At 41.1% G+C, this 24,724-nt stretch overlaps 1 protein-coding gene across 6 annotated transcripts in view; it reads right to left on the reverse strand.

Annotated features, from left to right (window-relative positions):
* Positions 1 to 588: 588 nt before the first annotated feature.
* Positions 589 to 24,724, reverse strand: part of shtn3 (shootin 3) — a 51,995-nt gene continuing 27,859 nt past the window's right edge. For 3 of the 6 annotated variants that reach the window (XM_037780836.1, XM_037780840.1, XM_037780841.1), the window contains exons 9-17: positions 24,047 to 24,200; positions 11,102 to 11,276; positions 9,490 to 9,560; positions 8,952 to 9,052; positions 5,517 to 5,531; positions 5,060 to 5,122; positions 4,349 to 4,574; positions 1,862 to 2,165; positions 589 to 1,730 (exon numbers count right to left, since the gene is read on the reverse strand). In XM_037780836.1, the coding sequence (XP_037636764.1) occupies positions 1,601 to 1,730; positions 1,862 to 2,165; positions 4,349 to 4,574; positions 5,060 to 5,122; positions 5,517 to 5,531; positions 8,952 to 9,052; positions 9,490 to 9,560; positions 11,102 to 11,276; positions 24,047 to 24,200 (1,239 nt within the window). In that variant the 3' untranslated portion in view covers positions 589 to 1,600. The remainder of the gene's footprint in view (positions 1,731 to 1,861; positions 2,166 to 4,348; positions 4,575 to 5,059; positions 5,123 to 5,516; positions 5,532 to 8,951; positions 9,053 to 9,489; positions 9,561 to 11,101; positions 11,277 to 24,046; positions 24,201 to 24,724) is intronic. The other 3 variants (XM_037780839.1, XM_037780838.1, XM_037780837.1) reach the window with 3 other exon arrangements.

Raw genomic sequence — 24,724 nt, forward strand, 5'->3', positions numbered from 1 at the left:
ATTATTAATCCAAATACTAAGATGACTAAAACTAAAATTAACCAATAACAAAAATAACAGTATTCATCGAATTGCTTAGTTTCAGTTTCTTCAGTTCTCAAAACCTTTTTTGTCCCAGCCCTAATCCCTAATATCTGCCTCAGTGGTTGAAAGAAAAGCATGTTTCAACACACCGTCTGCAGTAAATCAATTGTGCAGCCCCACCGCAACTGGGAGTAAAGAGGAGGAGAAGCAGAAGGAGATTATTAACAGTAGAGTGCATTCCTTCTGATGACACAAAGTGATATTGAACACATCCTTTGTGCATCAAATAGAAAAAGAACATCAACCTAAAGCTCTGCAGTCATTGTACAAGCTGAAGCGTCTGAAGAAAACGGAGGTTCTGTGCAAAAAAGTGCAGCTTCCCTCGTACAGTTCAGTCAGTCAGTGTGTCCTCCAGGATCCACGGGCTCTTTTCAGAACCCTTCAAAGAGAAGAGCTGATGTACAGCAGACCGATAAATGCTACAATAATAACGCAGAATATCAGCCACTGTAGAAAGCCCCACACTGCTCTGCTTTTGTTCATGTGATTGATTATTCAGGAGTACTTTAAGCCTTTTTTACATGCGCTTTTATTGATTAATTCATTATATTACAGGTCCCATGCAGGTTCAATTAAAGAGTGATATTTAAACTTTTCCACTGTTTCATTTGAATAGTTTTTAGACGCCAAAGGTATCAAATTAAAGAGGAAAAAAGCAATGTTTACAAAAAAGTATGAAAAATAAACAACTTTTTTGTATCAGAATTTTGAGTTTGTTTCCTACTAGTAACTTAACTGTCACTGTTTTTTAATTTTGTTATTGTATTATACTCTTATTGCTTATATTTTTGTTCTTATATTGCTCAGATTCTGCCCTTTTTATCACTGATATTTATTATTAATCTTTTATCTCATTCATGCCTTATTTATTCCTTGTAAATATGTGTCTCAAGTCTTTTAATACAATGCACCATTTGAGGTTGACTGCAATTCCGTTATGTTTGCATAATGACAATGACGTTCTTGATTGATTGATTGGTTGGTTGGTTGGTACGTGCAAATTCATGAACTTCAGCAGGTGTTTTTTGCTCAAGCTGGTTTCGACAAGAATAATAGTTTGAATCTCTCTCATTTAACAAGCGACAGATGCAGTTTGTTTGAGGAAGTAGGGCTTCTACGATGGCTGGACAGGTTAGGGTGTGTTCACACCAAACACGTTCTCAACAGTTTATCTGCAGCATGAGAACGATGATGTGATATATGACATGTGTAAGAGTGGTGAAAAAGCTTCAGGGAATGGAATCAGAAATGCTCGAACCTGTTGAATAAATGAGCTACATGTTAGTCCGTACAGACCCTGGTTAGTGTGTAAAAGGTTTGTGTAAATCTGAAAAAACACAAATACAAAAGTACAACTTTTCCACTCTGGTTCTGACCAAATAAACAAAAGGCAAACGTGTGACCCCACCCTAACCCGTCTGATCTGATAGTAAATATCAATGACATCGCTCTCACATCAGCCAGTAAATGCATGGATCAGATTGCAGAAACAAGCCCTGGATCCTCAGAGTCCATCCTAGCACTCGGCGTCGGCGCTGCCGTTGACCGGGCCGGCACAGACGGTGGTGGCGTGTGCGTCCTCACCAGGTTCGACTCCGTTTGACTGGACACACTTCTCAGTCGCATTTTGACCGTCCTCCCCCACGCTGTGGAGCAGGGAAAAACAGACAGACAAAGGTCAGAGGTCAAACCAAATATTGTGTAATAGCGATCGTTATAGCTGCAGCCCTAGACATGAGTGATCTCTGCCCCCTGCTACCCCTCCCCGGTGTCTCACCTGTTGCTGCAGCCGTTGCTGACCGGAGACTCGGCTGTTTCCTTCCCCGACAGAGAGCTGCAGGACCTCCTCTCCTGCCAGGAGCCCACTCTGGGCTCTTTGCCCGTGTCGGAGCTCTTCCTCCTGGCCACGACGGGCCCCGGCCCCGACCCCCGTCTCTCCGGGCTGACCCTAGGACCCGCAGAGTCCAAGGGGACGCTCAGCACTCCCGGCCCCTCTGGATCCTTGCCCAAGTCGCTGCTGGTTCTCCTCCCGTTCAGGCTGTCCAAGGAGGAGACGTGGCTCATCTGGCCCTCCCGCTCATCTGGAGGAGAAGAAGAACAAAAGAATGAGTTCTCTCTCCATTTGTTGATGAGTTTGTTTGTTCACAGCTGGGAGAAGAACAGTCTGGCAATGACAGAGAGAAGACATGCAACACCAGATTCAAACCAGAACCACCAGAAGGTCCCTGATTATCCTGCTTTAGATGCAAAGTAACTTCTGAAAAACAAAACTCACTAGAAACTGTTAATTTCTTACATAATTCAGATCCTTTACTATGTAAAAGTTTGGGGGGAAATAGAGCAGCATGCCACCTGTGTGAAAATGAGGAACGTGGAGCTATGGTCAAGTTATACTTTAGTAAAGGTTTCACAAATAACCAAATACTTCATCTTTTGGCACATCAGCACCACGTCAGTATCAGGACCGTGAAAAGATTGTACAAGAAACTGCGTTTATTCAGAAGAAAGAACCACATAGACCCTAATGGGGAAATTAACTCTTTAGAGGAGGAGGAAATTACTTTATTCTCATAATATTATGACTTTATTCTCATAATATTATGACTTAATTCTAGAAATCTCCGATTTTTTTCCCCCCTCAATGTGGCCCTGATATTCCGTCGTACTTTTCAAATTGGTTTTGATGGGAGAAAAAAATAACATCTTGCTAAGTTATAATAAAGTATATAGTATATAATAGTATAATAAAGTTCAGTCTGTTGCTGGGAACTCTGTTTATTGTCTTATCGATGATGATATTGATGATTGTTTTCCATCACCAATAGTAAAAACATAAATAGAGTATAAAACAATAATCTTCCATGCCTCCTTTCTTTGTCTCAAACTACATTTGAGGGAGGGCCACAATTAGAAAACTCTTCTTCGCTTCATTGATCTCCATTTGAAAGGAAAGAAAATAGTTTTTTTGAGATGTAACCAACTTCTCCTCAGAGTTGAATCAAAATATTTTTAAATCAAGCTCTTGTGTTTCATTCTGCCAGACGGGGTCAATCGATCACGGAAAAGCAGATAAATCCATATCAGCATTAATGTGACCTGGTAACAGTGTGTGCGTGTTCATTCTGTGGAACAGTGTGCCGTCCTATGGACACTCAGAGTCTCTGACATCTGACCTCTGACCTCTGCAGTGTGAACACCACATGTTACAGCAGCAGGTCCATTAACTGCTTGACCTCAAGTGAACCCTCAGATACCAGATACTGGATCCATCTCTGGGTTCACTTCTTTATCAATGTTGACTTTATTCCTCTGTTAAGTTGTTTGTGATTTCATTTCCTAATATCAGCATATTATATTTCTATATTATATATATATATATATATATTTATATATTATATGTATCTATATATTATTATTTTATATTATTATATTATCAATCATGGACATATTTTCTCTCAAACTAGAGAGTTAAAATTGTATTTAAGATCATACATTTGTTTAATGTTATGACACCGGGTGTTGGGGTAGAACTTAATGCTGAATCCACACCTGAGCAGTGCTGGAAAGTAACTAAGTACATTTACTCAACTACAGTACTTGGGTACATTTTTGAGATACTTTATTTTAGGGTATTTTATACTTCTACTCCACTACATTTCAGAGGCAAATATTGTACTTTCAACTGTGCTACTTTTATTTAACAGTTTTAGTTACTTCAGATTAAGATTTGACTTCCAAAACATTTGCACTTGCTGGACCGGTTTATAAAATATGATGCATTATTAAAAGAATAAACTACTCAACAATATACGAAGCAGATAAAATGAGCTAAGTACTGCTTACATATTTACACATCATTAATAATGATCCAATAATATAACACTGACAGAGTCCAGAGTACTTTGACTTGTGATATACATTAGTATATTATGTTGCTAAAGCAGGACTTTTACTTGTAATGGAGTATTTTAGGTGTTGCTACTATACTTTTACTGAACTAAATGATTTGAATACTTCTTCCAGCACTGCACATGAGATGTATGTTGTGTATAACGTTTGACATAACGGGTATGTACTAGGACGCTTCATACAAGATAAGTCCGAAAACAATTTGACATTTTGCAGAGAGGAAAAAAGATAATATTTTTTCCATCACAATTAGAAAATATGCGTTTTTTGTTGTTTTCCTAAAAAACTACATATGAAATCAAGAGTGTTTAGCAACCAACTTGGTTTTAAACTCTGAAATCTGAAGTGTGTTTACCTCCGGAGCCAGCTTCTCCCGCCTTGTTGCGTCGGCGTCTCAGGATGACCTCCAGCTCGCTGTCCTTCTTCCCAGGTGGCGGGACTGGTGGCCCCGATGGCCCCGACGGCCCCGACGGCCCCGACGGCCCCGACGGCCCCGGCGGCCCCGGCGGCCCCGGCGGCCCCGGCGGCCCAGACGGCACTGACTCCTGAGAGCCTCGGCTGGGGCTCCGCTTCACCGTCTCCTGGAGCCAAACACAACCGTCACTGCAGACACTTCATCATTCTCCAAATAAGTGAATATGATTCAAACCAGAACTTCTTCACTCTGACATACAGACATATAATATTTCATGTTTGTTTCATTTCATTTCCATATGTCGGTTTCATTAAATTCCAGTCTTTAAAGATTTGGCCGTTTAAATTAACATAAATATTAGAAGATTTTGATTTACAGATGAAAAAACTGTGTTTCTCAACTGATGAAGTTAAATAAACTTCAACTGTTTAGAGTTTACTATCAGAAAGTCAGAATTAATCTGACTGATACTGAACCAGATTTACAGTCACAAACTCTCTGTCACTGTATGTTCTCCTGTTGTCACAGCGATCTTAAAATAGTTTACAGGTCAAATTGTGATGTTTGATAAGGTTAAGTGAGTATTTTCCTTTCACAGCAGCAGCGTTGACACACCAGAAGAACCACATCATTATAATAAAGCTTGTTTACCAGGATGCCTTTCAGTTCCTCCATGGCGCTCTCCTGTGGTTTCTCCTCACAGATCGGAGGCGGCTGGAAAAAATATAAAAAACACAACTCATTTTCCTTTATGTTTTCCTCTTTACAAGAGTTAGAGCATGGCATGAATGTTGCATTTCAGATGCACTGAAAAGTTGGAAGTTTCAGCTTTTTTTGTGGGAAAAATGCAACTAAGAATTTTTGATTTGCATCTTTGATCAGAGCGGAGCATCACAGTGCCAGAGAATTCACTCTGCTGCTGAATTGATCGAGTTAGGGTTTCCCAATCAGTAAGCTTCCCTTAGGAGAGGAACAATAACCCACCAAGCACACAGTGTCCAGCCCAGGACGTTATTTCAAACGGATGTTAGTGGGAGGCAGGTTTTTCTCCCGAGAGACCAACAGTGACTTCACATAACAAGATTGATGCAGACATCAATATACTCACTTTTACTGCTACTCTCTGTGGCGGCACAAAGGAGACACATGGGGAGGAGAGAGAGGAGAGCAATCAGCCAGAGTGCATTCAGACTACAGAAGATATGACCTGACCTTAGTCCACTAATCGATCATTCAGACTACAGAAGGTAAGACCTGACCTTAGTCCACTAATCGATCATTCAGACTACAGAAGATAAGACTTGACCTTAGTCCACTAGTCGATCTTTCAGACTACAGAAGGTAAAACCTGACCTTAGTCCACTAATCAATCATTCAGACTACAGAAGGTAAGACCTGACCTTAGTCCACTAGTCGATCATTCAGACTACAGAAAATAAGACCTGACCTTAGTCCACTAATCAATCATTCAGACTACAGAAGGTAAGACCTGACCTTAGTCCACTAGTCGATCATTCAGACTACAGAAGATAAGACCTGACCTTAGTCCACTAATCAATCATTCAGACTACAGAAGGTAAGAACCTGACCTTAGCCCACTAATCAATCATTCAGACTACAGAAGGTAAGAACCTGACCTTAGTCCACTAGTCGATCATTCAGACTACAGAAGGTAAGACCTGACCTTAGTCCACTAATCAATCATTCAGACTACAGAAGAAAAGACCTGACCTTAGTCCACTAGTCGATCATTCAGACTACAGAAGGTAAGACCTGACCTTAGTCCACTAATCAATCATTCAGACTACAGAAGAAAAGACCTGACCTTAGTCCACTAGTCGATCATTCAGACTACAGAAGATACGACCTGACCTTAGTCCACTAATCAATCATTCAGACTACAGAAGGTAAGAACCTGACCTTAGTCCACTAATCAATCATTCAGACTACAGAAGATAAGACCTGACCTTAGTCCACTAATCAATCATTCAGACTACAGAAGAAAAGACCTGACCTTAGTCCACTAGTCGATCATTCAGACTACAGAAGATACGACCTGACCTTAGTCCACTAATCAATCATTCAGACTACAGAAGGTAAGAACCTGACCTTAGTCCACTAGTCGATCATTCAGACTACAGAAGGTAAGAACCTGACCTTAGTCCACTAGTCGATCATTCAGACTACAGAAGATACGACCTGACCTTAGTCCACTAATCAATCATTCAGACTACAGAAGGTAAGAACCTGACCTTAGTCCACTAGTCGATCATTCAGACTACAGAAGGTAAGACCTGACCTTAGTCCACTAGTCGATCATTCAGACTACAGAAGAAAAGACCTGACCTTAGTCCACTAATCAATCATTCAGACTACAGAAGGTAAGAACCTAACCTTAGTCCACTAATCAATCATTCAGACTACAGAAGAAAAGACCTGACCTTAGTCCACTAGTCAATCATTCAGACTACAGAAGATACGACCTGACCTTAGTCCACTAATCAATCATTCAGACTACAGAAGGTAAGAACCTGACCTTAGTCCACTAATCGATCATTCAGACTACAGAAGGTAAGAACCTGACCTTAGTCCACTAATCGATCATTCAGACTACAGAAGGTAAGAACCTGACCTTAGTCCACTAGTCGATCATTCAGACTACAGAAGAAAAGACCTGACCTTAGTCCACTAATCAATCATTCAGACTACAGAAGGTAAGACCTGACCTTAGTCCACTAATCAATCATTCAGACTACAGAAGGTAAGAACCTAACCTTAGTCCACTAATCGATCATTCAGACTACAGAAGGTAAGAACCTGACCTTAGTCCACTAATCGATCATTCAGACTACAGAAGGTAAGAACCTGACCTTAGTCCACTAATCGATCATTCAGACTACAGAAGGTAAGAACCTAACCTTAGTCCACTAATCAATCATTCAGACTACATAAGATATGACCTGACCTTAGTCCACTAATCAATCATTCAGACTACAGAAGGTAAGAACCTGACCTTAGTCCACTAATCAATCATTCAGACTACATAAGATATGACCTGACCTTAGTCCACTAATCGATCATTCAGACTACAGAAGGTAAGAACCTAACCTTAGTCCACTAATCAATCATTCAGACTACATAAGATATGACCTGACCTTAGTCCACTAATCAATCATTCAGACTACAGAAGATATGACTTGACCTTAGTCCACTAATCAATCATTCAGACTACAGAAGGTAAGAACCTGACCTTAGTCCGCTAATCGATTAGTTCATTTCATCGACAGATCTGTAAAACTGAGTTTCTCCACAAAGAATCAAACAAAAGCACCACTTTAAATCTGGTGTTTACTAGAGATGTGCTCACAAGTTTTCTGGAAATAAATCATTCAGCATGAAAAAAAAGCATAAAAAATAAATCAACTGAAGAAATCTTAGTTAACTACGACCAAAACTACCAATTAGTTAACTAATTAACTAACTAAGAGGAGGCAGCCCTAGACCTGACAGAGTTTACTGATGTCCTGCTCTTTACAGCAGGAGAATACTTACCCTAACCCTTACCCTTGCCTTTACCCTTACCCTTTATTCTAACCCTAACCCTTAACCTAACCCTTACCCTAACCCTTACCCTTACCTTTACCCTTACCCTTTATTCTAACCCTAACCCTAACCCTTACCCTTACCTTTACCCTAACAGAAAGGTATACCTGGTCTTGTAGTTGTGCTTACTTTTTAATAGAGTAACCTATTAAAGTGTGTGAGAGTTTGTAAACAAATGTTTTGATATGAATTTAATATTATCATTTATTATTTATTTATTCATGAAGAATTGTCGATGTTTTTGGATTCTCCGTTCACCGTGGAGGTGAAAACATCAAGTCAAATACCAAAAGGAGGAAGTCTATGAATAAATACATAAATCAATGGCCAAGTTTTATAAGTTAAAGTATACAAAGTGTACTTTCATAAACTAAATAGTGTGCTTCAAGTATATACAAGTATACTTGCGGAATAAAATCTATGAAACTGAGAGTACTTTAAAGTGTACTTTCATAAACTAAAAATGGGGGTACGAGTATATAACTATTAAACTATCGGTTTACCTATTCACTTGTAGTATAGTTCATAGTATAGTTGCAGTACAAAATGTAAACTAGTTGGTTACTCAAAGGTTACTACTCTAACACTTAAAGTACACTTAAAAGTATACTTTTACTAACTAAAAAGTGGGCCAGTTTAGTCCCAAGAAGTATTGAATGAGTATACTACTACTATATCTGCAGTAATGCTGTTGTTGTAATGTTTGGGCTCCAGTCGGTATTAATGACCGGTTGAGGTCGGTCTATGTTTTTAAAGCACTGTGACAGTTAAGTTGATTAAATGCTGTTTCCTGAAGGCCACTGCAGACTTTTTGATTCTCTTCAATGGGAACAAAAATGTTTTTTATGATGAGAAAACCCCTAAAAATAAAATACAGATCAATAAAAATAAGCAAAAAAAAAGTAAACTGTCCCTTTTAAACCTCTCAGTCTGTCCTCACCTTGCTGTCCTGACTCTTGACAGACCGCAGGACGACACCATGTTTGATCCTCTCCATCATTTCATTCACCGCCTTCGCCTTCACGTCGTCACCCTCGCCAGCTTAAGAGAGAAAGAATATTATATTATTATTATTATATAAGTTTATAATATAGATGTACATGTAGGTTTAGGTGATAAGACAACGTGTACGACGAGACACTCGAGGTCATAGCTCTGGGTGTTTTAGGTAATTGTAGGAAATTAAGCAAATCAGAGAGCAGGACTGTCCTGACCAGGATTTTAGTATCTTTAATCTTTTCATGAATTTATTCACTGGATTAATTTAAAAAAAAACAACATCCTTGTATCTATTAACTGTTATTACAATATATGTCACTATCATGATATAAAATGACTTGTTCTGTGATAGATTGTATCTGTTGTATCTGATGTGTGTATATCTATATATAGATATATATAGATATATATATATATCTATATATATCTAATAACATAGATGAGACTACCTGTAAATGTAAAAGCAGCAGCAGACTCACCTGGCGGCTGCTCCGTCTTCACTGAGGCTTTGGAGCCTTTAGAGGATTTCCTCATGATGGCGATCAGAGAGCTGAGAGAGGACACACGAGAACTCAGAGTCACGTACATGTTGTAGGAATGATGATGATAAAGATAATACTTTTCTCCCTGTATAGTTGATTCTATAAAGAGCAGAACATTATGAATCAACATCACTGGGGATGTAATTGGGCAGTGGTGGAAGAAGTACTCTGATAAATACCATGGTCTAAAAATACTCCACTACAAGTCAAAGCCCTGCATTCAAAATGTTACTGAAGTAAAAGTACAGAAGTTTTATCAACACAAATGTACTTCAAGTATCAACAGTAAAAGTACTCACTATTACTGTGTTATATTATTACAGAATAATATATTATTATAATACTTTATTAGTAGTTAAGTACTGCATCATGTAGTTGACTCAAACGTACAGTATTTCCCTCTGAGATGGAGTGGAAGTATTAAGTAGCAGATTTTATTCTTATGTAAAAAATGAAAAGAGCAAAGTTAATTGGTTCTTAATGTTTCTAAAACCAAAGGCATTGTTAATGAATGAGCCGAAGAGGAAGCTGTATGTAAAGGATATGGCAGTGGAACAAGTTCAAGAGACCAAACTTCTGGGTGTAATACTAGACAGTGAATTATGGTGGTCTAAGCACCCTGATAGTAAAATGACTGTCAGATAGACTGTCAGTAAAATGTGTCTTTCCGTTATAAGGAGATGTTCAAATGTTTTACCTTTAAATGTCATTAAAACACTTGTTTTATCTGGGTTAGGGTTAGGGACTCATGCTCAGAGGTTTAGTCTTGTGCTGAAAACAAACAGGTTGAAAAGTCCTGTAGTGTACAGAGCCATGGTGATATTATATACTGTATACGTCTGGTATATTATTATTAAATTATTATTGAAAGAACATCTCCGAGCTGAACAGCTCTCTGTGTCTGCTGATAAAGTCATAAAAGGTTTAATGTTGGATAAATATAAAGTCCTGTTAATATTTATGGTAAAACAAGTTGTATTTTGACATATAATATGTTATGGTCCAACCACTAATGAATCATATTTACCTCTGTACTCTATGTCAAAATTGTACTTAAGTACAGTACGTGAATTAATGTAGTTGTATCTGGAATTTGGGGATTGTTATCAGAAAGCAGAGTACATGTTGTCATAGACTCTTTGAGGACACCAGTGGACTCTTTGAGGACACCAGTGGACACTTTGAGGACACTAGTGAACTCTTTGAGGACACTAGTGGACACTTTGAGGACACTTTGAGGACACTAGTGGACACTTTGAGGACACTAGTGGACTCTTTGAGGACACTAGTGGACACTTTGAGGACACTAGTGGACACATTCAGACCTCAGACAGTCAAATAAACCTGCAGATATAGTAAACAGAGAGATTTCAGACCCAGGCTACGATCAGTGGATTAAAGCTTCACTAACGGCGTAAAGCACACTAAAGTCATGTTTATGTTCACGGCCTCCTCTCGACCGAGAAGACGCTCCACCACACTGTCCTCGGGCTGTGGAGGACATCGGTCTGTAACTGGACAGTAATCACAGAACATGTCCCGTCCTCACCTGAGGGGGTTGCATCTGGAGGGGGGAGGCGGCGGAGGGGGAGGAGGTGGAGGAGGAGGCGGAGGAGGCGGCTGTGGGGGGGGGGCGGGAGGCGGAGCGACGCCGGGTTCAGGGGGGGGGGGCGCCGTGCTGTTCGTCATGGCGACCTCTTTCTGGGTCTCCTGGAGCTCATGGACTGTGGAGAGGACAGAAGACAGTTAATACTACGAACATCTACTACAGCACTACTTCTACTACTGATGTACTGAGTAGTAGTACTTCTACTACTGATGTAATGAGTAGTAGTACTTCTACTACTGATGTACTGAGTAGTAATACTTCTACTACTGATGTAATGAGTAGTAATACTTCTACTACTGATGAAATGAGTAGTAGTACTTCTACTACTGATGTAATGAGTAGTACTACTTCTACTACTGATGTAACTAGTAGTACTACTTCTACTATTGATGTACTGAGTAGTAATACTTCTACTACTGATGTAATGAGTAGTAATACTTCTACTACTGATGTAATGAGTAGTACTACTTCTACTACTGATGTAACTAGTAGTACTACTTATACTACTGATGTAATGAGTAGTAGTACTTCTACTACTGTTGTATTAACTAGTAGTACTTCTACTACTGATGTAATGAGTAGTAGTACTTCTACAACTGATGTAACTAGTAGTACTACTTATACTACTGATGTAATGAGTAGTAGTACTTCTACTACTGTTGTATTAACTAGTAATACTTCTACTACTGATGTAATGAGTAGTAGTACTTCTACTACTGATGTAATGAGTAGTACTACTTCTACTACTGATGTAACTAGTAGTACTACTTATACTACTGATGTAATGAGTAGTAGTACTTCTACTACTGATGTAATGAGTAGTAATACTTCTACTACTGATGAAATGAGTAGTACTACTACTACTACTGATGTAATGAGTAGTAGTACTTCTACTACTGATGTAACTAGTAGTACTATTTCTACTACTGATGTAACGAGTAGTAGTACTTCTACTACTGATGTAACTAGTAGCACTACTTCTACTACTGATGTACTGAGTAGTAGTACTTCTACTACTGATGTAACTAGAAGTACTACTTCTACTACTGATGTAATGAGTAGTACTACTTCTACTACTGATGTAATGAGTAGTACTACTACTACTACTGATGTAATGAGTAGTAGTACTTCTACTACTGATGTAACTAGTAGTACTGCTACTACTGTTGTAATGAGTAGTACTACTTCTACTACTGATGTAATGAGTAGTAGTACTTCTACTACTGATGTACTGAGTAGTACTACTTCTACTACTGATGTAATGAGTAGTAGTACTTCTACTACTGATGTAACTAGTAGTACTACTTCTACTACTGTTGTAATGAGTAGTACTACTTCTACTACTGATGTAACTAGTAGTACTACTTCTACTACTGATGTACTGAGTAGTATTACTTCTACTACTGATGTAATGAGTAGTACTACTTCTACTACTGTTGTAATGAGTAGTACTACTTCTACTACTGATGTAACTAGTAGTACTACTTCTACTACTGATGTACTGAGTAGTATTATTTCTACAACTGATGTAATGAGTAGTACTACTTCTACTACTGTTGTAATGAGTAGTAGTACTTCTACTACTGATGTACTGAGTAGTATTACTTCTACTACTGATGTAACTAGTAGTACTTCTACTACTGATGTAAATAGTAGTACTACTTCTACTACTGATGTAACTAGTAGTACTACTTCTACTACTGATATAATGAGTAGTACTACTTCTACTACTGATGTAACTAGTAGTACTACTACTACTGATGTAATGAGTAGTAGTACTTCTACTACTGTTGTATTAACTAGTAGTACTTCTACTACTGATGTAATGAGTAGTAGTACTACTACTACTGATGTAATGAGTAGTAGTACTTCTACTACTGTTGTATTAACTAGTAGTACTTCTACTACTGATGTAATGAGTAGTAGTACTTCTACTACTGTTGTATTAACTAGTAGTACTGCTACTACTGATGTAATTAGTAGTAGTACTGCTACTACTGTTGTAATTAGTAGTAGTACTACTACTGATGAAATGAGTAGTAGTAGTACTGCTACTACTGTTGTATTAACTAGTAGTACTGCTACTACTGATGTAATTAGTAGTAGTACTGCTACTACTGTTGTAATTAGTAGTACTACTACTACTGATGTAATTAGTAGTAGTACTGCTACTACTGTTGTATTAACTAGTAGTACTGCTACTACTGATGTAATTAGTAGTAGTACTACTACTACTGTTGTAATTAGTAGTAGTACTACTACTGATGAAATGAGTAGTAGTAGTACTGCTACTACTGTTGTATTAACTAGTAGTACTGCTACTACTGATGTAATTAGTAGTAGTACTGCTACTACTGTTGTAATTAGTAGTAGTACTACTACTGATGTAATTAGTAGTAGTACTGCTACTACTGTTGTAATTAGTAGTAGTAGTACTACTGATGTAATTAGTAGTAGTACTGCTACTACTGTTGTAATTAGTAGTAGTACTACTACTGATGTAATTAGTAGTAGTACTGCTACTACTGTTGTAATTAGTAGTAGTACTACTACTGATGTAATTAGTAGTAGTACTGCTACTACTGCAGACGCATTACTGTCGAGTCATGTCATCTCATTTTGGTTGGTAATCTTTCGAGGCTCCACGTTTCACTCCAGAGTGAAGACTCTTCCTCCTCTCACTATCTGTGGACACCATGAAAGAGGCTTCTGTTTGTATTGTCCTCTGGTTGAAGGCAGTTGGTGACTGTAGTAGTAGTAATGTTAGTACTTCCTCCTCTCACTATCTGTGGACACCATGAAAGAGGCGTCTGTTTGTATCGTCCTCTGGTTGAAGTCAGTTGGTGACTTCATGTGACCCATTAAAACAGACAGATGCCGTGTTGCATGCAGGGAGAACGCCAGCTCTCCTGCAGCAGATGGGTCAATGTTGTCTGTGTTGGAGTCAGTGGTGTAATAAACACAGAGGAAGAGGAAGAGGAAGAGGAAGACACCGGGGACACTACAACTGTTAATTACTGAGGTTACATATTTAACATTCCTTTATCTATTGTTTTATTGCATACTTGCCAACCTTGAGACCTCAAAAAAGGAATGATGTCATGTGTAGGGAGGACTCAGCATTGTGACGTTGGTTTAATGACAGCCAGTTACTTTCACTATTTTCTGTCCAGTTTAAAATGTGAGTCAGTTTATGGCACGGAGTGCAGGTCAGCATCAGACTACAGGTCAGCATCAGACTACAGGTCAGCATCAGACTACAGGTCAGCATCAGACTACAGGTCAGCATCAGACTACAGGTCAGCATCAGACTACAGATCAGCATCAGACTACAGATCAGCATCAGACTACAGGTCAGCATCAGACTACAGGTCAGATCAGACTACAGGTCAGCATCAGACTACAGATCAGCATCAGACTACAGGTCAGATCAGACTACAGGTCAGATCAGACTACAGGTCAGCATCAGACTACAGATCAGCATCAGCATCAGACTACAGATCAGATCAGCATCAGACTACAGATCAGCATCAGACTACAGGTCAGCATCAGACTACAGGTCAGCATCAGACTACAGGTCAACATCAGACTACAGGTCAGCATCAGACTACAGGTCAGATCAGCATCAGACTACAGGTCAGATCAGCATCAGACTACAGATCAGCATCAGCATCAGACTACAGGTCAGCATCAGACTACAGGTCAGCATCAGACTACAGATCAGCATCAGACTACAGGTCAGCATCAGACTACAGATCAGCATAAGACTACAGGTCAGCATCAGCATCAGACTACAGGTCAGCATCAGACTACAGATCAGCATCAGACTACAGGTCAGCATCAGACTACAGGTCAGCATCAGACTACAGGTCAGATCAGCATCAGACTACAGATCAGCATCAGACTACAGATCAGATCAGCATCAGACTACAGATCAGCATCAGACTACAGATCAGCATCAGACTACAGGTCAGCATCAGCATCAGACTACAGATCAGCATCAGACTACAGGTCAGCATCAGACTACAGGTCAGCATCAGACTACAGGTCAGATCAGCATCAGACTACAGGTCAGCATCAGACTACAGGTCAGATCAGCATCAGACTACAGATCAGCATCAGACTACAGGTCAGCATCAGACTACAGATCAGATCAGCATCAGACTACAGATCAGCATCAGACTACAGGTCAGCATCAGACTACAGATCAGCATCAGACTACAGGTCAGCATCAGACTACAGGTCAGCATCAGACTACAGATCAGCATCAGACTACAGGTCAGCATCAGACTACAGGTCAGCATCAGACTACAGGTCAGATCAGCATCAGACTACAGATCAGATCAGCATCAGACTACAGATCAGCATCAGACTACAGATCAGATCAGCATCAGACTACAGATCAGCATCAGACTACAGATCAGCATCAGACTACAGGTCAGCATCAGACTACAGATCAGATCAGCATCAGACTACAGGTCAGCATCAGACTACAGATCAGCATCAGACTACAGATCAGATCAGCATCAGACTACAGATCAGCATCAGCATCAGACTACAAATCAGCATCAGACTACAGGTCAGCATCAGACTACAGATCAGCATCAGACTACAGATCAGATCAGCATCAGACTACAGATCAGATCAGCATCAGACTACAGATCAGATCAGCATCAGACTACAGATCAGTTCAGCATCAGACTACAGATCAGCATCAGCATCAGACTACAGATCAGCATCAGACTACAGGTCAGCATCAGCATCAGACTACAGGTCAGCATCAGACTACAGATCAGCATCAGACTACAGGTCAGCATCAGACTACAGATCAGCATCAGACTACAGATCAGATCAGCATCAGACTACAGATCAGATCAGCATCAGACTACAGATCAGCATCAGACTACAGGTCAGATCAGCATCAGACTACAGATCAGATCAGCATCAGACTACAGATCAGCATCAGCATCAGACTACAGATCAGCATCAGACTACAGGTCAGCATCAGCATCAGACTACAGGTCAGCATCAGACTACAGGTCAGCATCAGTCTACAGATCAGCATCAGACTACAGATCAGATCAGCATCAGACTACAGGTCAGATCAGCATCAGACTACAGATCAGCATTAGACTACAGATCAGCATCAGACTACAGATCAGATCAGCATCAGACTACAGATCAGATCAGCATCAGACTACAGATCAGATCAGCATCAGACTACAGATCAGCATCAGCATCAGACTACAGATCAGCATCAGACTACAGATCAGCATCAGACTACAGATCAGATCAGCATCAGACTACAGATCAGCATCAGACTACAGATCAGCATCAGACTACAGGTCAGCATCAGACTACAGATCAGCATCAGACTACAGATCAGCATCAGCATCAGACTACAGATCAGCATCAGACTACAGATCAGCATCAGCATCAGACTACAAATCAGCATCAGACTACAGGTCAGCATCAGACTACAGATCAGCATCAGACTACAGATCAGATCAGCATCAGACTACAGATCAGATCAGCATCAGACTACAGGTCAGCATCAGACTACAGATCAGCATCAGACTACAGATCAGATCAGCATCAGACTACAGATCAGCATCAGACTACAGATCAGATCAGCATCAGACTACAGATCAGCATCAGACTACAGGTCAGCATCAGACTACAGGTCAGCATCAGACTACAGGTCAGCATCAGACTACAGATCAGCATCAGACTACAGGTCAGCATCAGACTACAGATCAGATCAGCATCAGACTACAGATCAGCATCAGACTACAGATCAGATCAGCATCAGACTACAGGTCAGCATCAGACTACAGGTCAGCATCAGACTACAGGTCAGCATCAGACTACAGATCAGCATCAGACTACAGGTCAGCATCAGACTACAGGTCAGATCAGCATCAGACTACAGGTCAGCATCAGACTACAGATCAGCATCAGACTACAGATCAGCATCAGACTACAGGTCAGCATCAGACTACAGATCAGCATCAGACTACAGGTCAGCATCAGACTACAGATCAGCATCAGCATCAGACTACAGATCAGATCAGCATCAGACTACAGATCAGCATCAGACTACAGATCAGCATCAGACTACAGATCAGCATCAGACTACAGATCAGCATCAGACTACAGATCAGATCAGCATCAGACTACAGATCAGCATCAGACTACAGATCAGCATCAGACTACAGGTCAGCATCAGACTACAGATCAGATCAGCATCAGACTACAGATCAGCATCAGACTACAGATCAGCATCAGCATCAGACTACAGATCAGCATCAGACTACAGGTCAGCATCAGCATCAGACTACAGGTCAGCATCAGACTACAGGTCAGCATCAGTCTACAGATCAGCATCAGACTACAGATCAGATCAGCATCAGACTACAGATCAGCATCAGACTACAGGTCAGCATCAGACTACAGATCAGCATCAGACTACAGATCAGATCAGCATCAGACTACAGATCAGATCAGCATCAGACTACAGATCAGATCAGCATCAGACTACAGATCAGTTCAGCATCAGACTACAGATCAGCATCAGCATCAGACTACAGATCAGCATCAGACTACAGGTCAGCATCAGCATCAGACTACAGGTCAGCATCAGACTACAGATCAGCATCAGACTACAGATCAGCATCAGACTACAGGTCAGCATCAGACTACAGATCAGCATCAGACTACAGATCAGATCAGCATCAGACTACAGATCAGATCAGCATCAGACTACAGATCAGCATCAGACTACAGGTCAGATCAGCATCAGACTACAGATCAGATCAGCATCAGACTACAGATCAGCATCAGCATCAGACTACAGATCAGCATCAGACTACAGGTCAGCATCAGCATCAGACTACAGGTCAGCATCAGACTACAGGTCAGCATCAGTCTACAGATCAGCATCAGACTACAGATCAGATCAGCATCAGACTACAGATCAGCATCAGAGTACAGGTCAGCATTAGACTACAGATCAGCATCAGACTACAGATCAGATCAGCATCAGACTACAGATCAGATCAGCATCAGACTACAGATCAGATCAGCATCAGACTACAGATCAGCATCAGACTACAGATCAGATCAGCATCAGACTACAGATCAGCATCAGACTACAGATCAGCATCAGACTACAGGTCAGCATCAGACTACAGATCAGCATCAGACTACAGATCAGATCAGCATCAGACTACAGATCAGCATCAGACTACAGATCAGCATCAGCATCAGACTACAAATCAGCATCAGACTACAGGTCAGCATCAGACTACAGATCAGCATCAGACTACAGATCAGATCAGCATCAGACTACAGATCAGATCAGCATCAGACTACAGGTCAGCATCAGACTACAGATCAGCATCAGACTACAGATCAGATCAGCATCAGACTACAGATCAGCATCAGACTACAGATCAGATCAGCATCAGACTACAGATCAGCATCAGACTACAGGTCAGCATCAGACTACAGGTCAGCATCAGACTACAGGTCAGCATCAGACTACAGATCAGCATCAGACTACAGGTCAGCATCAGACTACAGATCAGATCAGCATCAGACTACAGATCAGCATCAGACTACAGATCAGATCAGCATCAGACTACAGGTCAGCATCAGACTACAGGTCAGCATCAGACTACAGGTCAGCATCAGACTACAGATCAGCATCAGACTACAGGTCAGCATCAGACTACAGGTCAGATCAGCATCAGACTACAGGTCAGCATCAGACTACAGATCAGCATCAGACTACAGATCAGCATCAGACTACAGGTCAGCATCAGACTACAGATCAGCATCAGACTACAGGTCAGCATCAGACTACAGGTCAGCATCAGCATCAGACTACAGATCAGATCAGCATCAGACTACAGATCAGCATCAGACTACAGATCAGCATCAGACTACAGATCAGATCAGCATCAGACTACAGATCAGCATCAGACTACAGGTCAGCATCAGACTACAGATCAGATCAGCATCAGACTACAGATCAGCATCAGACTACAGATCAGCATCAGCATCAGACTACAGATCAGCATCAGACTACAGGTCAGCATCAGCATCAGACTACAGGTCAGCATCAGACCACAGGTCAGCATCAGACTACAGGTCAGCATCAGACTACAGATCAGATCAGCATCAGACTACAGATCAGCATCAGACTACAGGTCAGCATCAGACTACAGATCAGCATCAGACTACAGATCAGATCAGCATCAGACTACAGATCAGATCAGCATCAGACTACAGATCAGATCAGCATCAGACTACAGATCAGCATCAGATTACAGATCAGATCAGCATCAGACTACAGATCAGCATCAGCATCAGACTACAGATCAGCATCAGACTACAGGTCAGCATCAGCATCAGACTACAGGTCAGCATCAGACTACAGATCAGCATCAGACTACAGATCAGCATCAGACTACAGGTCAGCATCAGACTACAGATCAGCATCAGACTACAGATCAGCATCAGCATCAGACTACAAATCAGCATCAGACTACAGGTCAGCATCAGACTACAGATCAGCATCAGACTACAGATCAGATCAGCATCAGACTACAGATCAGATCAGCATCAGACTACAGGTCAGCATCAGACTACAGATCAGCATCAGACTACAGATCAGATCAGCATCAGACTACAGATCAGCATCAGACTACAGATCAGATCAGCATCAGACTACAGATCAGCATCAGACTACAGGTCAGCATCAGACTACAGGTCAGCATCAGACTACAGGTCAGCATCAGACTACAGATCAGCATCAGACTACAGGTCAGCACCAGACTACAGATCAGCATCAGACTACAGATCAGATCAGCATCAGACTACAGGTCAGCATCAGACTACAGGTCAGCATCAGACTACAGGTCAGCATCAGACTACAGGTCAGCATCAGACTACAGATCAGCATCAGACTACAGGTCAGCATCAGACTACAGGTCAGCATCAGACTACAGGTCAGATCAGCATCAGACTACAGGTCAGCATCAGACTACAGATCAGCATCAGACTACAGGTCAGCATCAGCATCAGACTACAGATCAGATCAGCATCAGACTACAGATCAGCATCAGACTACAGATCAGATCAGCATCAGACTACAGATCAGCATCAGACTACAGATCAGCATCAGACTACAGGTCAGCATCAGACTACAGATCAGATCAGCATCAGACTACAGATCAGCATCAGACTACAGATCAGATCAGCATCAGACTACAGATCAGCATCAGACTACAGGTCAGCATCAGACTACAGATCAGCATCAGACTACAGGTCAGCATCAGACTACAGATCAGCATCAGACTACAGGTCAGCATCAGACTACAGATCAGATCAGCATCAGACTACAGATCAGCATCAGACTACAGGTCAGCATCAGCATCAGACTACAGGTCAGCATCAGACTACAGGTCAGCATCAGCATCAGACTACAGATCAGCATCAGACTACAGGTCAGCATCAGACTACAGGTCAGCATCAGACTACAGGTCAGCATCAGACTACCGATCAGCATCAGACTACAGGTCAGCATCAGACTACAGGTCAGCATCAGACTACCGATCAGCATCAGACTACAGGTCAGCATCAGACTACAGGTCAGCATCAGACTACAGGTCAGCATCAGCATCAGACTACAGATCAGCATCAGACTACAGGTCAGCATCAGACTACAGGTGAGCATCAGACTACAGGTCAGCATCAGACTACAGGTCAGCATCAGACTACAGGTCAGCATCAGCATCAGACTACAAGTCAGCATCAGACTACAGGTGAGCATCAGACTACAGGTCAGCATCAGACTACAGGTCAGCATCAGACTACAGGTCAGCATCAGACTACAGGTCAGCATCAGACTACAGATCAGGTCAGCATCAGACTACAGGTCAGCATCAGACTACAGATCAGGTCAGCATCAGACTACAGATCAGCATCAGACTACAGGTCAGCATCAGACTACAGGTGAGCATCAGACTACAGATAGTTTCAGTACGGTTATCTGTGTGTAAAAAACTAACCCTTGTTATTGTGGAAGTCCTGATCTGCCTCAGAGCTTTAGATTGTTCATCTCTTCACCGTCTGTAGCAGCGGAGTCAATAACGTAGCTAAATGTGCTAGTGGAGGTTATCTGAGGCTCCATCCCTCCGTAGAAGAAGGCAGAGCTATGATCACATGATCCCGTCTGAGCTGTAACAGCTGGTGTTCACACATGTTTTACTAGATTTATTAATACGATCGCTCTAGGAGAGACGATTAGCGTAGCGCTACCATGGAAAACGCCGGTTCCGGTCCAGTGACACGACGAAGGTTGCACCCATAATTCACGCAACGCATCATGGGGGCTAGGAATGATGTGGATAAATGTGTTTAAATCCTCAACCCTCATTTCAAGTGTGTTTGTATTTAAATAAGTTCAGCCAATCAGGAACAAGTATTTTCTGTTGCTATGCTGTGTGTTTCCTTTCTCCTTTTGATTCTGAGGATCTCCACCTGCTGTTTCCACTCTGTAGGTGTGAGTGTGTATGTGTGTGTATGTAGGTGTGTATGTAGGTGTGTGTATGTAGGTGTGAGTGTGTATGTGTGTGTATGTAGGTGTGTGTATGTAGGTGTGAGTGTGTAGGTGTGAGTATGTAAGTGTGTGTATGTAGGTGTGTACGTAGGTGTGTGTATGTAGGTGTGTGTATATAGGTGTGTACGTAGGTGTGTGTATGTAGGTGTGAGTGTGTATGTGTGTGTATGTAGGTGTGTGTATGTAGGTGTGAGTATGTAGGTGTGTGTATGTAGGTGTGAGTGTGTAGGTGTGAGTATGTAGGTGTGTGTACAGGACTGTCTCAGAGAATTAGAATATTGTGATAAAGTTCTTTATTTTCTGTAATGCAATTAAAAAAACAAAAATGTCATGCATTCTGGATTCATTACAAATCAACTGAAATATTGCAAGCCTTTTATTCTTTTAATATTGCTGATTATGGCTTACAGCTTAAGAAAACACAAATATCCTATCTCTAAATATTAGAATATTTCCTCAGACCAAGTAAAAAAAAAGATTGATAACAGTAAAACAAAATCAAACATTTGAAAATGTCCATTAATGCACTCAGTACTTGGTTGGGAATCCTTTTGCACGGATTACAGCATCAATGCGGCGTGGCATGGAGGCAATCAGCCTGTGGCATTGCTGAGGTGTTATGGATGCCCATGATGCTTCAATAGCGGCCTTTAGCTCATTTGCATTGTTGGGTCTGGTGTCTTTCAGCTTCCTCTTCACAATACCCCACAAATTCTCTATGGGGTTCAGGTCAGGGGAATTGGCAGGCCAATCGAGGACAGTAATGCCATGGGCAGTACACCAGTTACTGGTGGTTCTGGCACTGTGGGCAGGTGCCAGATCATGCTGGAAAATGAAATCCTCATCTCCATAGAGCTTTTCAGCAGACGGAAGCATGTAGTGCTCTAAAATCTCTTGGTACACAGCTGCATTTACTCTGGACTTGATGAAACACAGTGGACCAACACCAGCAGCTGACATGGCTCCCCAAACCATCACTGACTGTGGGAACTTCACACTGGATTTCAAGCAACTTGGATTTTGCTCCTCTCCAGCCTTTCTCCAGACTCTGGCGCCTTGACTTCCAAATGAAATACAACACTTGCTTTCGTCTGAAAAGAGGACTTTGGACCACTCTGCAACTGTCCGGTGCTTCTTTTCCATAGCCCAAGTCAGACGCTTCTTCCGTTGTCTTGAGTTCAGAAGTGGCTTGACCATGGGAATACGGCTATTGTAGCCCATTTCCTGTTATCAATCTTTTTTTTTTACTTGGTCTGAGGAAATATTCTAATATTTAGAGATAGGATATTTGTGTTTTCTTAAGCTGTAAGCCATAATCAGCAATATTAAAAGAATAAAAGGCTTGCAATATTTCAGTTGATTTGTAATGAATCCAGAATGCATGACATTTTTGTTTTTTTAATTGCATTACAGAAAATAAAGAACTTTATCACAATATTCTAATTCTCTGAGACAGTCCTGTATATAGGTGTGTACGTAGGTGTGTGTATGTAGGTGTGTGTATATAGGTGTGTATGTAGGTGTGTGTATATAGGTGTGTATGTAGGTGTGTGTATGTAGGTGTGAGTGTGTATGTGTGTGTATGTAGGTGTGTGTATGTAGGTGTGTGTATGTAGGTGTGTGTATGTAGGTGTGAGTGTGTAGGTGTGAGTATGTAGGTGTGTGTATATAGGTGTGTATGTAGGTGTGTGTATGTAGGTGTGAGTGTGTATGTGTGTGTATGTAGGTGTGTGTATGTAGGTGTGAGTGTGTAGGTGTGAGTATGTAGGTGTGTGTATCTAGGTGTGTACGTAGGTGTGTGTATGTAGGTGTGTGTATGTAGGTGTGTGTATATAGGTATGTATGTGTGTATGTAGGTGTGTGTATATAGGTATGTATGTGTGTATGTAGGTGTGTGTATATAGGTGTGTGTATGTAGTTGTGTGTATATAGGTATGTATGTGTGTATGTAGGTGTGTATATAGGTGTGTGTATGTAGGTGTGTGTATATAGGTGTGTGTATGTAGGTGTGTGTATATAGGTGTGTGTATGTAGTTGTGTGTATGTAGGTGTGTGTATATAGGTGTGTGTATGTAGGTGTGTGTATGTAGTTGTGTGTATGTAGGTGTGTGTATATAGGTGTGTGTATGTAGGTGTGTGTATATAGGTGTGTGTATGTAGTTGTGTGTATGTAGGTGTGTGTATATAGGTGTGTGTATGTAGGTGTGTGTATATAGGTGTGTGTATGTAGTTGTGTGTATGTAGGTGTGTGTCTCCACCTCTGTTCTCCAGCTCCTCGTTCTTCTTCTCTTCCTGCTCCAGTCGTCCTTCCACCTCCTTCTTGGCCACCTCCAGCAGCTCCAGCTGCCTCTGCAGAGCCTCCAGCTGCTTCTTCACACAGCTCTGCTCCAGCTGGGCCTCCAGGCTCTCCACCTACACACACATGTGCAGCTAATTTACATCATGGGAGTCTATTATCAGAGATTAGATTGTAGTCTGCTCTATTTCCAACATACTGTATGTGAAAGGAGTCGCTCATAGTGAGAGTCATCCCCTCGTCTTTACGGAGCTTTATAGTGACTTTCAGGTCATTGTTTATCTGTCCGGCCCACAACTTTACTGTTGTGAGATGAGATGAGATGAGATAAGATGAGATGAGATGAGATGAGATAAGATAAGATAAGATAAGATAAGATAAGATAAGATAAGATAAGATAAGATAAGATAAGATAAGATAAGATAAGATAAGATAAGATAAGATAAGATAAGATAAGATAAGATAAGATAAGATAAGATAAGATAAGATAAGATAAGATAAGATAAGATAAGATAAGATAAGATAAGATAAGATAAGATATACTTTATTGTCCCACAGGGAATTTTGTCTTGGGCTCTAGGCCACTGCATCACACAACATACCAAAGTCACAACGTACATAAACACATACAACATGGATC

Source organism: Sebastes umbrosus, chromosome 9, assembly GCF_015220745.1.
Source record: "Sebastes umbrosus isolate fSebUmb1 chromosome 9, fSebUmb1.pri, whole genome shotgun sequence".
In the NCBI taxonomy this organism is placed as follows: Eukaryota; Metazoa; Chordata; class Actinopteri; order Perciformes; family Sebastidae; genus Sebastes; species Sebastes umbrosus.